The sequence below is a fragment of the Procambarus clarkii genome, chromosome 54, assembly GCF_040958095.1.
Source record: "Procambarus clarkii isolate CNS0578487 chromosome 54, FALCON_Pclarkii_2.0, whole genome shotgun sequence".
NCBI classification, from domain to species: Eukaryota; Metazoa; Arthropoda; class Malacostraca; order Decapoda; family Cambaridae; genus Procambarus; species Procambarus clarkii.
Genome location: NC_091203.1, coordinates 12,941,282 through 12,960,107, shown reverse-complemented (window position 1 = coordinate 12,960,107; position 18,826 = coordinate 12,941,282). Strand labels below are relative to the sequence as shown.

At 37.3% G+C, this 18,826-nt stretch overlaps 1 protein-coding gene across 1 annotated transcript; it reads right to left on the bottom strand.

Moving 5' to 3' along the window:
- Positions 1–519: 519 nt before the first annotated feature.
- Positions 520–1,368, bottom strand: LOC123751789 (uncharacterized). The gene is made up of 2 exons (XM_045733871.1): positions 1,322–1,368; positions 520–1,145 (listed from the first exon to the last, which is right to left on the bottom strand). Exons 1-2 carry the CDS (start codon positions 1,331–1,333, stop codon positions 768–770), a joined length of 390 nt encoding a protein of 129 aa, XP_045589827.1. The 5' UTR covers positions 1,334–1,368; the 3' UTR covers positions 520–767.
- Positions 1,369–18,826: the final 17,458 nt, after the last annotated feature.

The following is an 18,826-nucleotide window of genomic DNA, read 5'->3' as shown; positions in this document are numbered from 1 at the left end:
TCTCTGCTATGCAGAGAATCTGTAGTCAAATTCCTAAACATATCAATAAAAGAACTGCTTGTCGGGCGGCAATTCCCCGACAACAGCTCCCAATGACACTAGCTACTGGTGACAGATCAGACATACGTACTCCCAACTCAATTATATTTGCTAGGGGAAAACTCGAGCCCATATTTTATCACACACACATACATGAACTTCAAGTTATATATAACACAAAAATTCTTCTTCAATGTGAGAATTGAACTCAGGCTAACCAGGAAGCTAGCCAGTATACTAACCATTACACCATAGCAGATCATGAAAATGTCGGGCGGCAATTCCACGGCAGCAGTTCCCAATGACACTATGATTAATTATTAAACAATTGTTATTAATTATAAATAAATCAATTATAATTATTTATAATATTAAGCATCCTAACCAATGTCAACATACCAGTAACACACTGAATCGCATTAGCATCATATTACCGCCTTGATATTAATGATACAAATGATAATTAATAATAGACTTAAAGTCATTATATAGATATATTTCTTTGTTGTAGAACATAACAATCGTCGAAGCAACACTGATCTTGTTGTATAATTAAATTTATAATTCAGCTCATGGATATCATAGTGTTAGTAATCCTGGCGATGAATGGGATCTTTGCAATTGTTTGTAATGTAGGCCTCACATTCTGAAAAATTATTGTTGAGATGGTTTGGTTTTTCGTAGGCCTAATTGTAGGTATAGATGGTGTCATTTGGATTAGAAGAAGTCTAGTAAAGGTGGTGGCTATAAGCGTTGAGTGGCCGGTAACCGTAATTAGAGAAGACTGAGTAGGATGGTTCAGGATCTGCAGACCTCTTGTAGAAATGGGGGCCATAACCGTGACGGGGAGCGTAGTAGACAGGATACGACGGTTCAGGCTCTGGTTCGGCAGATCTCTTGTAGAAATGGCGGATATAAACGTGACGAGGAGCGTAGTAGACAGGATACGATGGTTCAGGCTCTGGTTCGGCAGACCTCTTTCCATTGTGGTAACGGTGAATGTATGCTGGGTAAGCACTACCGTAATTGCTCGTCACGTAACTGGGCTCCGCATCTCGCTTCTCAATCACAGAAGCGCAAGCGGCAGCCGCCAGGATCACAAACACCTAAATATGAAAAATTACACGTATAGTCATATAATATTTTGCAGTAAAGTACTGTATTGCAGGTCTCGTATTCGAAATATTCTTTAAAAATACCACCACTTTCCTTGATATTAAATATAATGCATTATAATAAATATTAACCAATATCAGAGAGTTCGATTGTTAGTGCAACTTACCAAGAGCTTCATGACTGAACGTTGATTAGGTGTGGCCACAGCTGAGCGAGTGTGTCTTGCAGCAGTGATGCCGGGTCTTTTATACTGGAGAGTCCTGAGTCCTTGAATTGTAACTCGAGGTTATAATGACGTTCCACTAATAAATATATATAATTATTATTGTTTCTTATTTCTTTATTATATTAAATAATTCAATATATAATAAAATCCTTATTTTAATATAAGGTTTTATTTTAAGTTAATAATTAAAAATCCCTTCTTAAATGTCAAATATTAAATATATGAATATGTTTTACTTCTCGTTAAGAGAATGCACCTTTTACAATTTCGTGTTAATCTTAGCAAGTATTACATATACACCAAAAGGCGTCTCACAATATTCAATATGTGCACGAATATTTGACCTTGGTCCTTGAGTATGCTCAAGACTTAAATATGTTTAGTGGTTGTCAAGTAATCTCATGTTGGAGTTTTAATAACCTATCTGCTATTAAAATGCCTTAAACAAAACGCCATACCAACTAGTGCTAGACGTTGAAAGTAGTTTATAGTATATTCTAGATATTCTAGTGAATTTGGTAATACACTTTAATGAGATTTACAAAGAAAGCTAAAATAATTTTTTGTTAATTCCTGTTTATATTTTATTTATTAAACTTTAAAAAATAATGGTCCCCCCAGCTCTATTCATATTAAATTCAGATCCATTCTAAACAATTTTGACTTCCCTGAATCCGCCGCAAAAAAACTCGTTACTGTGTGTGGCTCAATGGATGTGCCATTATTCTTATGAAACTGGATGTGCCTCTTAATCCTGATAAAAATGTTCACTATGTGGGATATTTGGGCTTGATTCTGATTAATTAATAATTAAAGTAGTAAATTAAATTACGAAGGACCACCCGCTTTTAAAGTAAAGAGGGAAACTGAGAATTTCAGATCATTAGATAAAATTCTAGAAAAAACCAGTGACTATGGATATGACTAGAAAGCATGATCATAAGAATAATTAATGGGCTGTATTATTAAAGAAACAAACCTCAAACACCTACATTGGGGGGTTATTACTGGAGGTAAGTACGTCCAGGAATCAGTGTGGTTCGTTCACTAATTCAATTAATAATAATCTAATCCTATAAATAATGCTGAATATAATATCATTCATATAAAGAAGAACATGAATATGAGCATAGTAATGAGTTACAGTAAATCACACATTAATATTAAACATTCTGAATACATCAAATTGCAAGGATATGGATAAATAGAAATAAGCCTTAGCTTGTAGTAGATTCCTTTAGATAACCATGGAAGTCCTCTTAAACTCCAAGTCTGGTACACTGACGAATGGTACGGTTAACATAGAGAAGACAGCATGAGGAATTCGTCTCTCGAGCTGCAAGATAAATAACTACCAGTAGCAATTGATTTAACTACTCAATTCATATTCAAAATTATTAATATCTACAGATGGAATTCTTATCACCTGTTATTAGGTGTTATCCCGCTGCGTGACGAACAATCACCCCGCTATTATTAAACCTGTAAATGATGCATCAAATAAAGGGTACTTAGCTGTGGGCACTGTATAAGTATTAAGATTGCCGTAATTTCGCATCCCAGGCTCCGGTGAACCTATCCTGGATTGATGCGTTTCAAGCTGGCTGATCACGTGTCGTCAGGAACCAAGTCTAGGGGTCCCTCATTTAACACCAGCACTAGTTGAAGATATTATCTGCAAGGTCGTTCACGCCTCACAGTGGCGGCTTTCATCTGAGGATGAATAACACCTGCCCGATTTGCTGGGCAATGGCGTCGTTTATGAGTACGGTAAGCACAGTTCTGCCTCCTTTCGGCTCTGCACGTGTCCGCGTACCGACTGAAGGGGATGGCGTCCCTCCAACCCACGCCGAGTCGACGTACATAACACAAATTATTGTCACGAACATTAATATTTCTCGCATTCGCGCCTGAAACTCTAAAGACTGGATGGGTTTATTATTTAGAGGAACAAAATATTATTATTTACCTATTTAAGAATGGTAAATATATAAGGGAGAGGAATTAATGTCTCCCCATAGCATTCATTGATGACGTTAACTCTATCGTGAGGTAGACGCTATGATTCTAACGCTCTATTCGGCTTTTAGTTAGAGAACAATTCGTCTGCAATCAGTTGTCATACAGAATGCTTTAATTATGGAGAATCGTATTTAATTCTCACACAAATTGGATATAATGTGTTTTACTGTAAAGAAATCTGACGCAATACTGGCGTCAGGTGACGTGAGAATTCTAGCCTAATGCACAGATGAATTATTAGTACATGAGAATTCTACGAGTTGTTAATTTTACTTACTACAATATTTAGTATGGTTAGTAATAAGTAATGAGAATACAACAATGTTGGAAATATCCAACATAACTCCGGGGGGGGGGGGGGGGATCCTAGGGTAGCAGTGTACTGTGTAGTACTGACCTATCCCGAAGTGATATTAAGATTAATACATTAGTATGTTAGTATGTTAGTACACACGTAACGAACGTCCCGGATTTATTAAGGACTTACAAGAATTTGAGTCTTGCTATTTACATGTCAACTGAAACATGTTGTTTGTAGCCTACACAATATTTATAGAATTCAACTCTCCCAATTTAAACTAACAGAATCTACGGTGATGCGATATCCTGGGTCATAGTGACGTGTAATGTTTAGTTACGTGATATCTCATCGTAGCATCATCACAGTTTTCTCAGTGGGATGTGAAAGAAATTACTCTTGTTCAGAGTTGTAATAGGCTTGCAGTTTTCCTTAGTGGAAACATGCATGAAATAATGAAACATTAAATGATTAAGTTATCGGTAATCAGGAACACTCTAAAGCTCTCAATAAACTCAACAACTAGGGTCGCAGTGACATGTAATGGTGTATTACGTAGCTGCTGAATTGTAGGCAAACTCAGAATAAGTTCCTAAGAACTGATAACACTATTGTATAATTATACAGTAAATATTATTTAGTCATTCGAGATCAAGGAGACTATGACACTACAGTAAGGTGACTGTCTAGGGTCGCCGTGACTTGTAACTATTGAGTTACTAGACAATAACATCACGCAGCATCACGATCACCTCAAATTTAAATGAGGAAGTTGAATTTAATATGCACTGCTGTGCAGTAGTCATTCTGACTGATGGTACAACTAATTTGTTAACTAGCTAAAATAATAGAAAAGTAGAGAACTGAAAAGTTTATTCATTAAAATCAAGGAAAATTCTGAGTCGACAGTGAGATTAGTAGCCTAGTCATTCTGACTTATGAGCTAATTAAATGGCAGCTCATAGGCTTGACACTGTAAACTGGTTAGTACGAAATCACCTTTACATGAATTTGAGTTTATTAGATCAGTCTCTATAAGTATAGTCAACTGTAATTAATGGTGAGTACAGATTAGGCTAGTACTCCGTTGACACTAACTAAAGTCCCTAAACTTACCTAAATAAATGGTTTGAATTTCTAACCTACCTAAGTAAGAGACTAAGCTAATTGTGAGCAAAAATGTTCTCGAATTAACATTGTGAGCAGTATTGAGCTCATTAACAAGTCGAGCTATATTGAACTCGTGAACATGGTGAGCTACAGTGAGCTCGTCAGCAGTGCTGACAGGGTGAGTTACAGTGAACTCGTCAACAGTGTTGACAGGGTGAGCTACAGTGAGCTCGTTAGCAGTGCTAACAGGGTGAGTTGCAGTGAACTCGTCAACAGTGTTGACAGGGTGAGCTACATTGAGCTCGTTAGCAGTGCTAACAGGGTGAGTTGCAGTGAACTCGTCAACAGTGTTGACAGGGTGAGCTACATTGAGCTCGTTAGCAGTGCTAACAGGGTGAGTTGCAGTGAACTCGTCAACAGTGTTGACAGGGTGAGCTACATTGAGCTCGTTAGCAGTGCTAACAGGGTGAGTTGCAGTGAACTCATCAACAGTGTTGACAGGGTGAGCTACATTGAGCTCGTTAGCAGTGCTAACAGGGTGAGCTGCAGTGAGCTCGTTAACAGGGTGAGTTCAGTGAACTCGAATTAACGAGGTGGAGATTTGTCATTCAATTATCATGGCGAGCAATATTAAGCTCGTACGCATGGTGAACAAGCACTCATATTATTACGTTAATTCTAAGGTGAGCTATATTAAGCTCATGAAGCATGTTAATTAACAATGCTAATGTTTAACGATAATGCATTAAACATATTAGTTCTCTGAAAATTCACTTACGTATTAGTAAGTTTGCAAGTTTGTTCGTGCTGCGCTCCTACACTAAATAAGCAGAAACGAAAGAAAAAACAACTCAAACAATTAATGCAAGTATTTATCACTAACTCTTAGTGCAGAAAACATGGTATAAAGAAGGTTTTCTTGGCAAACCTTTAAGCGCAAGTATAGTGGACCAGTGGTCCTAATGAATTTGTAATTAAATTCAGGAAATGCCAGTGACATTAAGTGCTAGATTCTCTAGCCTAACATTATTAATTCCTAGGGAGTACTAGATTCTCTAGCCTAACATTACAATTTAACTAGGAAGACTGAGTGTGGTCAACTACTACTTGTCGAGAATAATTCTAGGTCTGCAGTGAATTCAATAGTTTGGTCGCTGTGACTTGTACTTGTTTGAGTACAGACCATTGGTTTTCACTGAGAGCTATGAAACATCTCGGCGAGTATCAATTGCACTACATTCAATCTGAGTTTATTACTCAGCTGCGTTTCTCCCTTTAGCTTGCTGCTGGAGAATTGATTTACTGCTGACTAATTTATTATTGTTGGCAGGTTTAGGCTTGTTCACATTCAGAACTTTACCAGTAAGTAAGTAGCCACCTGCAGATTGGAGCATATTCATTCCCAATCGTTTAACATGTCCAGTTATGAACTGGTAATAGTAGTCGGCTCCTACTAGTACATCTACATTGTTAAGGCGGTCAGACTTTAACTTGTTGTCAGCCAAATTAATTTCACGTTCCTGCAGGAAGTGGGCTGTGTACCCCAGACCCTTAATATTTAAGTCTAAAGGTATTTGATCTACAACAATGGCTTGGACAGTCTTGGCTTGACTACCTAGTCGTACAAGCGGTTGAACTACTGTGTATTCATGGGTTCCTCGATTTATCATGAACCCTGACAAGTTTAATTTTACCTGTCCTATTGGTTGTAAATTAAGTGCCTCTGCTGCCCTTTGAGTAATGAAAGTTCTCTGGGAACCTTGATCAAATAGTCCACGTATGGTGATCTTGGTTCCTCTGTTCTTCACTTGAAGTTGGGCAGTAGGCAAGGCAGCATCCATTTGAGATGCTTGTGAAGTTACGCTGTACACATCTCGCACCTTGCAGCACTGTACTGGTGTAGATTCTCTACGTCCTATTCTAGGGTTGACATAATTAGTCCTAACTAATTTGCACAGTGCAGCATGATGTTTGCCCCTTCTACACCTATTGCAGGTGTTCAGTGGGGTGTCACAACTGTTAACATTATGTGGTTTGAGACACCTAGTACATTTGTGTAACTGTTTGAGTCGTCTGACTCTTGTGTCTCTATTAGGATAATTAGTACATTTGTACAGAGAATGTTTTTTATTGCAAAACAAGCACATTCCCCATCCTACAGATCGTTTAAGGGTTACCGATTTAGGTAAAACAGTATTTGCAGGTTGTGATGGTTTTGTTGCTTGCATTTGCTTGTTATTTATTCTCTTGGGAGTACTTTGTGTACTCTGGGGAACCATTAACAGGCTCTTGGGAGTGCTCTTTGGACTATTAGGTCTCTTAGGAGCACCGGTGGAATTATTAGCAGTGCTCTTTGGACTATTAGGTCTCTTAGGAGCACCTGTGGGACTCTTAGGCCTCACTGATAAATCAGTGTCTGACTGATTTTGGGTACATTGATTATTAGCACCTTGGTTACCTAGTGACAGAGTCACTTTAGGAGTTTCAGGTAAGGAAACTGATGTAGGTACAGTTTTGGTGCATTCAGATTTAGCATTAATTGCTTGGTCTGCTGTATGATTCCTCATATTACGCAAACCTGTAAATATATCCTGCATTGACAGGGTATTACCATTCTGGCATACATATAATTTATTAAGTGTGTCACCAGACAATTTTCTCTGGATGATAATTTTAGTCATCCACTCAGTGGTTGGGTGATCCACCTCTTTACTGAAAGAATTTATCAGTGGCTCAAGCTGGAAACTAAAGGTTTGTAAAGAGTCAACTGATTGCTCTGGTGAAGATAAATTTAATAATTGGTGCACAAGGTTTATAATAGTCTTCTCATTGTTAGCACTTACTTTAGAAGGCTGTTGTGAGCAATTGTGACCATTACTTGTGTTGCTTAAGGCTTCTTGCTTAGCCTCAGCTTTGATTGCAGCTTCGGCTGCTGCTGCAGCATTAGCTTTATCATTTTCTGGTTCAGATTCACTGATTATTGCAGCTTCACTTGTTTCATCTGCAGCTTCACTTGTTTCATCTGCAGCTTCACTTGTTTCTCTGGGTTCTGGTGATAAGCTAGTTAATTCAGTAGCATTATGTATTGAACTTATAGAATCCAGGGAACATCGAGAAGAGTGGTCTGAAATTTGATCAGACTCTGTAAACAAATCATCGCATGAAGCGGTATTAGATGAGAGGTTAGAAAATGAAAGTTGAACTTCAGTTGTTGATCTTATATAGTGATCAGCATTGATTAGAGGATTCTCCTCGTCTTGATGTAGCTCATGTATTTCATCTGAGCTGTGTGCTTGCTCGGTTGTAGTTTTTCTACAAAAGCGTTCTATCCAATCAGGATCATTTTGTTTCGCAAGCACTCTTTTATAGTGATCTAACTTGTCTTGAATGGTATCTTCATATTCATCAAGATCATATTCGATCTGACTTAATTCGTCTGGGTCAGTATTACTGCTAAAGAGTTTATCTTTATAAGCCTCGATGGTCTCCTTCACCTGGACGTATTTTTCGTTAGCTGCCTCTGTGTAGAGGTTGAACTCAAAGAAATCAATTGGATTGTTTTCTAAACAGTTGTCGCAGTCGTTAAGTCGTCTTGATAGGTACCTTTGGAGACTTCTCAAGATAATACTGATTCTCTTTAATATTTCAGGAGTATCCATTCTGGATGTAAATTTGAGCCTTATAAGGCTTATATAGCTAGTGGTATAGCTAGGGTGTCTGCTCCCTGATGTAGAGCAGGTATAATTATTGACAGCCTAATATTTCTTGAGGCTGGTTATAATTTACCTCATTTAGAGGTTAGCTACCTACCTAATAATAAGCAACTAAGATTTGAGTGGTACCTTAGTCTCACTACAGGTGTTCCTCAGCTTAGCTCTTCTAAATCAGCCTCGGATGGGTAGTGGACTTACAGTAACACTCAAAGACATACATAGAAATATGCAATAAAATAATTACACAATAAATGGTTAATCCCACCCTTGATAGGGTCAGCACAAAAGAATAATATATGTGTCACTAACTAGCTCAAGCCTAGTCGTGAGAATTTCTACTTGAGAAACTACAACTATATTTAGTCTGTGCTTGTGCCAGATTCAACACAATCACAGCCTAAATTGCTACCTAATGAAGGTTAGCAAAGATTATATTATGGTGCAGTAATGTGCAAATAATTGTGCTGTGTTTTTGGTTTTTTTGTATTTTATATAATATACACTTGTGTAATTATGTGTATAAGAAATTAAATGAACACAAAAGAATTAATTGTGTTTGGCAAGTATTCTACTGCCGTAAATATTACTTAACTCCTGAATGTACTCCTAATTGTGGAATAAAATATTATCAGGGTTAGTAATGATTAACTAGTATGAGATCAGTAATTTATATTAGTATACTGGATCCCTAAATGTTAATGATCCACTGACTTGAGTGAATCAGTAATTATAACATAGATTCAGGCTATAATGGACAGTCTGCTGACAGCCATATATTGAAACATTGGTATAGCCTAAATGGTTAACACTTAATTGGTGTTAGTGATTAATATAAGGTTATGAGCTGTTGCTCTTGGTGACCTAAGGATTCTACTTCAGTATGAAGTGTAGGTCTAACTGTTGTGGGTAATTGGTTATGACCCACTAAAGCTATGTATAAGGTAGCTGTTAGTGTGATCTAGGCTAACTGGTGTGTTATACTGTTAGTTGACACAATTAATTAAATAGTTAGTCTAGCTTCTATCACACAAGGATTAGTTATTAATGGTTAATATTTTAATTATAAATTTAATGCCTATCCGGTTCGAAGGACCATAATGTGGGATATTTGGGCTTGATTCTGATTAATTAATAATTAAAGTAGTAAATTAAATTACGAAGGACCACCCGCTTTTAAAGTAAAGAGGGAAACTGAGAATTTCAGATCATTAGATAAAATTCTAGAGAAAACCAGTGACTATGGATATGACTAGAAAGTATGATCATAAGAATAATTAATGGGCTGTATTATTAAAGAAACAAACCTCAAACACCTACATTGGGGGGTTATTACTGGAGGTAAGTACGTCCAGGAATCAGTGTGGTTCGTTCACTAATTCAATTAATAATAATCTAATCCTATAAATAATGCTGAATATAATATCATTCATATAAAGAAGAACATGAATATGAGCATAGTAATGAGTTACAGTAAATCACACATTAATATTAAACATTCTGAATACATCAAATTGCAAGGATATGGATAAAAAGAAATAAGCCTTAGCTTGTAGTAGATTCCTTTAGATAACCATGGAAGTCCTCTTAATCTCCAAGTCTGGTACACTGACGAATGGTACGGTTAACATGGAGAAGACAGCATGAGGAATTCGTCTCTCGAGCTGCAAGATAAATAACTACCAGTAGCAATTGATTTACCTACTCAATTCATATTCAAAATTATTAATATCTACAGATGGAATTCTAATCACCTGTTATTAGGTGTTATCCCGCTGCGTGACGAACAATCACCCCGCTATTATTAAACCTGTAAATGATGCATCAAATAAAGGGTACTTAGCTGTGGGCACTGTATAAGTATTAAGATTGCCGTAATTTCGCATCCCAGGCTCCGGTGAACCTATCCTGGATTGATGCGTTTCAAGCTGGCTGATCACATGTCGTCAGGAACCAAGTCTAGGGGTCCCTCATTTAACACCAGCACTAGTTGAAGATATTATCTGCAAGGTCGTTCACGCCTCACAGTGGCGGCTTTCATCTGAGGATGAATAACACCTGCCCGATTTGCTGGGCAATGACGTCGTTTATGAGTACGGTAAGCACAGTTCTGCCTCCTTTCGGCTCTGCACGTGTCCGCGTACCGACTGAAGGGGATGGCGTCCCTCCAACCCACGCCGAGTCGACGTTCATAACACAAATTATTGTCACGAACATTAATATTTCTCGCATTCGCGCTTGAAACTCTAAAGACTGGATGGGTTTATTATTTAGAGGAACAAAATATTATTATTTACCTATTTAAGAATGGTAAATATATAAGGGAGAGGAATTAATGTCTCCCCATAGCATTCATTGATGATGTTAACTCTATCGTGAGGTAGACGCTATGATTCTAACGCTCTATTCGGCTTTTAGTTAGAGAACAATTCGTCTGCAATCAGTTGTCATACAGAATGCTTTAATTATGGAGAACCGTATTTATTTCTCAAACAAATTGGATATAATGTGTTTTACTGTAAAGAAATCTGACGCAATACTGGCGTCAGGTGACGTGAGAATTCTAGCCTAATGCACAGATGAATTATTAGTACATGAGAATTCTACGAGTTGTTAATTTTACTTACTACAATATTTAGTATGGTTAGTAATAAGTAATGAGAATACAACAATGTTGTATTCGATGTTGGAAATATCCAACACACTATATTCCCCCCTTGGAAAGATGTTCAGGTCTCTTTTCATTATACCCACATCAATATCAAAGATATGTATAACACTGAAAATATGAGATGTATAACATTAAAAGCTATTGACAGTCTTCTTCAAAATCTCAAATCAACTGAATCCTATGCCTTTAATGATGGCTCTCTGCAATTAGGCACTGGTAGAACAGTTTGTGCATGTGCAATATATAATGGGAATGAAATGATCATGTCTAGTACACAGAGATTGGACAACTGGTCAAGCACGACACAGACTGAGCTATTGGGTATTTATCTGGCCACTGACTACATTAAGCTCAATGATGGTGGAGTGATATTCTGTGATCTAAAAGTGTTCTGCAGTCCTTAAATAACCCATCACAATTTATGTCTGAAGTAGCTTGTAATATTAAATATAATATAATTTTTGCCGATGATAATAACTATTGTATAAAATTGGTGTGGATCCCATCCCATGTAGGAGTTGGAAAACATAACTTTGTATATCAACTGGCTAATGACGCTTGCAGAAATGAAAAAACTGATTATGACTTTGGATTATCTAATGCAATTATTAGAAACATACAAATTAAAGAAATTAATTAAGATTTATAAGAACTAAGAAATGCCCAGTGACTTGAAAGCTGCAGTATTAAAAGATATGGCAACTTTTGTAATAATAGGTATTTGTATGGTCAGCACAGTAACCGGACCAGGCAATTTGATGTAGTCATTACGCGAATTCACCTTATCTATAGGCATATCTGGCAGGTTAGTCAGGCTGAGCCACTACCAGAATATTCAGATTCTAAACTCAGGGACAAACCTTTAATACATTCATTAGAACACAATATTGTTGTATGTGAAGCCGTAAAAGATTTTAGACCTCCTGGCCTATTGTACCACCAACTGTGTAACTATTTCATTTAATCTGGTTTACTGGACGACATCGTAACAATTTATTCAAAATTTGCTTCGGTATTTTAAGAATGAAGAACAAGTTTATTTAATTTTTTTAGGATGCATCTCTTATAAACCCATCTCTGCCTTGTGTGGCAGTGCACAATAGAAAGTTGATTTTACATATTCATACATTAAAACAATGACTGTAATCATGATATTATATATCTGCTTCAGCATACAATTTAGATCTATTGTCTTGTGTATGACCCACTGTCCTGTATGACAGTGAATACCAGCATTATCCTTAATTTAATAAGACTTGATTGAATTGAAATCTTCAGATTAGGCAAAACTGTAATTAAATTTTGTCAATAAAGATGTTAATAATAAAAAGGTGTTGGTAAAGAAGTCAACAGGGAATATTGATATGTAAGCCAACATGGAATGTTGGTAAGGAAGCCAACAGTGAGTGTTGGTAAGTAGAAGTGGAGGTGGAGTGGAGTAAGGAAGCCAAAAGGGAGTTTTCGTAATATGGTTTCCAGGGGCTCCAGCTTGTTGACGGCAGGTCATTCTTCTCGGAAGCTTTGTGGTGGTCATGCCAATATTAGATCGGGGATGACATCCTTCATTGTGGCATGTAAATTTGTATACAAAGTTTGTTTTTTGCAGATGGTTGTATTGTTTATTAGGGCTGTATTAAATCAGCAGTCCATTTTGTTTTGCAGTATTTTAGTGAGCCTACAGGGTGCTGTCGACGCCATTCACGGAATATTTTAGTGCACCTACGAGGTGATGTCGACGTCATTCACGAAATATTTTATTGGAATACGAAGTGATGTCGACGTCATTCGCGGAATATTTAACAGGCCTATGGGGTGCTGTCGACGTCATTCACGGAATATTTCAGTGGGCCTATAGGGTGCTGTCGACGTTTTTCACCAGAGAATATAGTGAGGTGCTGTCGACATCATTCATGGAATATTTTAGCGGGCCAACGAGTAGCTCTCGACGTCCTTCACAGAATATTTAACAGACCTACGGGGTGCTGTCGACGTCATTCACGGAATATTTTAATACGTCTTCGAGCTGCTGATGACATCATTCACGGAATATTTTGGTAGGCCTAAGAGGTGATGTTGATGTCATTCACGAAATATTTTAGTGGGCCTACAAGGTGTTGTCGACGTCATTCACGGTATATTTTAGTGGGCCAATAGGGTTCTGTCGGCGTTATTCACAAAAGAATATAGTGAGTTGCTGATGACGTCATTCATGGAATATTTTAACGGGCCTACGAGTGGTTCTCAATGTTATTCATATTAAATTTAACAGGCCTACCAGGTGCTGTCGACTTCAATCACGTTATATTTTGGTGGTCCTATGAGGTGCTTTCGACGTCATTCACGGAATATTTTAGTACACCTACGAGGTGCTGTCGACATCATTCCCGGAATATTTTAGTGGGCTACGAGGTCCTGTTGACATCATTAATCGAGTATTTTAATAGGGCTACGAGGTACGGTCGACGTTATTCACGGAAAGTTTTGGTTGACCTACGAGGTGATGTCGAAACAATCAAACTAGCACCCAATAGGCCCCGTTTACACTACTAATAATCTCTCTCTCTCTCTGACACGCTCCCATTCCTTCACATGCCTGAAGCATTTTGCTATTTCATATCACCGCCATGTTGCCTCTCCCTACCATATGTTCCCTCAACCCGTTATCGCACTTTCGTAGCTTCATAGAAAACACCGACCATACATAAGCTTCTTAGTATGTTAAGATAAACATCTTATTGCTACGTAATTACAATTATTACTTAACCTATTATTTGTATAGGTTAAGTAATAATTGTAATTACGAAGCAATAAGATGCTTATCTTAACATACTAAGAAGGTTAGGCAAGGTCGGTGTTTTCTGTGAAGCTTTTCAAGGTAAACTAGTATATTTAGTATGTCACATATGCACGTATTTAATAAGTCAATATTGACTGTAAGAAAGTGCGAAAACGGTTTGGTTCCCTCTCCCGGCTATGCTCTCTCTCTCAGCCATGCTCCCTCTCTGTCACGCTTCCTCTCCCGGCCATTCTCCATCTCCTCTCATCGCTCGTGCTCTCAGTTACACTCAGTTTGATTTAGAAATCTGATTTAGTTATTTTCCATTGTGACTTTTTTTTTAGTATGTTCACTTGTAAACTTATTTGCTACCTTGCACCTCATATTCTTATTTTCCGAAAATATCAGTGATAAATAATGAGTTGATTAATATACAACATCAGCAATAGTTCAGAGCGGAGATGGAAAGAGGCGGATAGAAATATTTTCGTGATGCAAAGGATGGAATCATGAAGAGTAACGCTTTGTGTTTCGCTTATAAAATCCTTGGAAGCACTCAGAGCTGTGGCAAGGATGAGCGTAATCATGTAGTGAGGTAGACCTTAAACTCGAGAAACCAGAGAACACGATCAGAACGGCCTTATCGAGGCCTTACTAGTGATAAGAGACAATGATGCTCGTGGTACACTATGTATAAAACTTTTCATTGTGAAAAGATTAAAAAAAATTGACACACTAGAACTGAGGCAATAAAGATGATATTTAGAGTGGATTGAATCTCTCTTTATAATAAGTTATACTGAATCATTTATAAATTAAGGAAGCTTAACTTGTGTGGAAACAGGTTAAAACAATTACATAAAAATCATCTTACTAGACTCAATAAAGTTAATAAGTACTGCTACAAGATCTCTACAAGCTCGCTGTTATTAGTGCGTGTTTTCCACTTCAGGAAACTGCGCGGTAAGTGAGTAATTTACTGAGTCAACCATCAAGACTTCCTTGATACACATTGTGGCCAGAGCTTTTATTTCAGTGGTATCTCAAGGTCATTCACACAGGTAAGTGAAGAATGTAACATTTGTATTACTGTGATTCACAAGGTCGGTCAGTTATAGACTCTTCCTCTCTGCTTTTATGTTCCATTGTTTTTGCTCTTTAACTTATATTTGTAAGATTTGATTGTCATTTTATTTAGTTCTTCCACACACACACACACACACACACACACACACACACACACACAAACACAAACACACACACACACACACACTTCACCCTAATCACACTTTACTTCGCCCTACCCACTCTTTACTTCTCTCTAACCACAGCTTACTTCACCCTACCCACACCGTGCTTCCACTTAACCATACCCTACTTCACCTGGCCCATACCTTACTTCACCCTAACCACTCCTCACTTCACCCTTACCACACCTTACCCACACCTTAGTACACTCTAACAACACTTTACTTCATTCTACCCAAGCTCAACCCACACCCTTCCCTCACATAAAAACTTACTCCACGTCATCTTTTCTCTCCACACCCACATATTACCCCATTCTAGCAACACTTTACTTCACCTAAACATGATATAACTTCACCCCACCCACATCTTGCAGTACCCCACCCACACTTTACCTTAACCCACCCACATTTAACCTCACTCCTCCCACACCATACCTCAACCTACCCACATCCTGTCCCACTCCCAGCTTTTCTCACTCCACCAAGACCTTAACGTCCCACTCCCTCACAACATTTCATTCAAGCATTACATATTGCCACTAAGAATCCGCTCTCTCTTTCAAGGCTGTACACATCACGAATATGATCTTGCCGGAAGCCGTCTGTAGCTAAATTTGTCTGAAAGTCTTCCTTGTTAAGGAGAGAAGGCCACACCAACACGCCAGAGATAGGAGATGAACTCGAGAAATTCAAGTGTTTCATGATAATAGTGAATGACGAGCAAAACTTAAGTTTATTTCCAAGTAAATTGTAACACACGCAAATCATTTATTTTTAGTCATATAGATAATGTTTTTATCTAATTATACAGGCTATTACTTAAAATATATATATATATGAGAAAAAAAATTGAGCAAAAATACTTACAATAAATTCACATTCAATTAAACACATGGAGAAAGAATGTAATGGTGCAAGGCTATTAGAAATCTGTTGTTTGATGATATAAAACAGCAAAATTCGTCAAGAGAATTTGAAAGGAGAACGTGTGAGCTACTCGTGGGAGCGCGCCCTGAAAGGACCTCTCTTGGTATCTACAGCTCCTCAACTCTGCCAGAAGCGCAATATGTGACAGTATGCGGGAAATGATTACCATCATGCAGATGAGTAACAATAACGTGGCTGAAAAATGTTGACCAAACCACACACACTAGAAAGTGAAGAGACGACGACGTTTCGGTCAGTGCTGGACCATTATCAAGTCGAATGTGATAATGGTCTTTGATCGACATGATAATGGTCAAAGACGGACCGAAACGTCGTCGACTCTTCACTTTCTATTGTGTGGTTTAGCCAACATTACCAACATAATTAGACATTAGTGTTACCGCGGAGGGAGAGTTTATAGATTAATGTCTAAAGGATTTCATAATGCTTCCTGTTCATAAATGAAGAACAGAGATTCAGTACGAAGTTATGTTGCCTCAGACTGAGTCAATAGCTTCCTTTCATCACCTGCGGTTCACCTAGCCAAGAAAAAGTGTCTTTTTCAACAAGCTTTGTATGCTGCTACCTTATTTTATGAAAGATTGTAGAGTGTAGATCAAAAGCTAGCTGCGAGCTCATCTTAGGGAGCTCTATCATTAGCTCACATGATGGTTTGTCATTCATGGAATCAGGATTGAACAAAAACTGCGAGTCTGATCAATAGGCTTGTGCTTGCAAAATCTGGGTAGAGCACATAAATAAAAAAGTACCTGCCAGGGGCCCAAACAAAGCAATTAAATTGTTAGTATATAATCCACAAGCAATGAATTTCACCATCATACATTCTTGTATCATGTAGAAGAATGCTAGGTGCATTCAACTGCATGTAAAATTAGATTGTTTGTGAACAAGTCCTATGTTGACGTTATTGAGTGCATTAAGAACTATTTGCCTTCACTTGTTGGAATAACAATAATAAATCTCAACAATTTACCCTGTATAGGACTTTTATCTTTGCTGTCAGTAATGGAGAGTTCTTATCTAAGACGTTGAAATATATGTTAGAGGTATAGAGATAATTGGCAATGGATTCAATGAATATAATTAAAAATGTTAATTCCATACTAAAAATTATATATATATATATATATATATATATATATATATATATATATATATATATATATATATATATATATATATATATATATATATGTATATATTCATATATATATATAAAATTGAAACAGGAATTTCCTTAAGTACTTTCGTATATTAACACATCTTCAGAAGGAGTTCTTCTGAAGGACACACACACACACACACACACACACACACACATATATATATATATATATATATATATATATATATATATATATATATATATATGTGAACAAGCCTGAATGGTCCCCAGGACAATATGCTACTGAAAACTCACACCCCAGAAGTGACTCTAACCCACGTGGGCACACGTGAGGAACACAAAATTGTGTTCCTCACGTGTGCCCCAAAGAATGAGGTGATTTGGTAAAATGCTATGCCCAAGATTACTATCCGAGTGCCGGCGGTGGGGTGGTTCAAATAGCTTCGGCTATCACCTCATTGTCCGGTCGTGATGGTCAAGTGGATTAAGGCGTCTTGTACATACCAGTTGCGTTGCTTCTGGGAGTATGGGTTCGAGTCACTTCTGGGGTGTGAGTTTTCAGTTATATATATATATATATATATATATATATATATATATATATATATATATATATATATATATATATATATATATATATATATATATATATGTATGTATGCAAACAAGCTTGAATGGTCCCCAGGCATACATACAACTGAAAACTCACACCCCAGATGTGACTCTAACCCATACTACCCATATATATTATTAAATATGACCGAGAAAGTATGATTAATAATTCTAACACGAATTATCTCAAAATTTTTTATGTTTCTTTTCACTGTCGATGGTAATTGAAAAATCAATTCTCCAAAATTCATTTTTATTTCTAGTCTGACACAACACTTGAACGCATTTCGTAATAGCTTATTGCAATTTCAAAGACTTTAGTTTACACACACACAACTATAACCTGCAAACACTAAACAGAATTCTACTATGCTATAATTTAAATGGTTTTCATTTTATATACCTGCATTTGGGTGAGGTGATGTAATACAACAGTTTTGTATGAGGTGAAAACAAACTTTCAACACATGATAGAACACGAAACAATGGGTATAATATTGGGTAAATTAAAGGGAAGCATGGAAGTAACTGCAAAAGGCCTAATGGCACATATTTCTTGATGCTTCTATATTGATGCGCAGTCTTGAAGTGGGTAGAATATAGTTGTGCATTAATTGGCAAGTACAAGAGGAGTGTTGTCTAAGGAAACTAAGGAAACAAACATAGGAATGTGCCTCAATGCCAACAGTGTACTGCCCAGATAGGTACAAGAGGAGTGTTGTTAATGCTTATGTCGACCGTGCTCTCAGCCACAGCTCAGGATGGAAGCAAGTCGATGAAGAACTCTGTAGGGTAAGGCAGGTCCTAGTCAACAACGGCTTCTCCAATGATTTCGTTGAAGACATCATAAGAACGAAGGTGAAACGCCATGCAACCTCTGAAGAGACAACTAACACAGCACCTGTTCCCCCTATTAGACTAT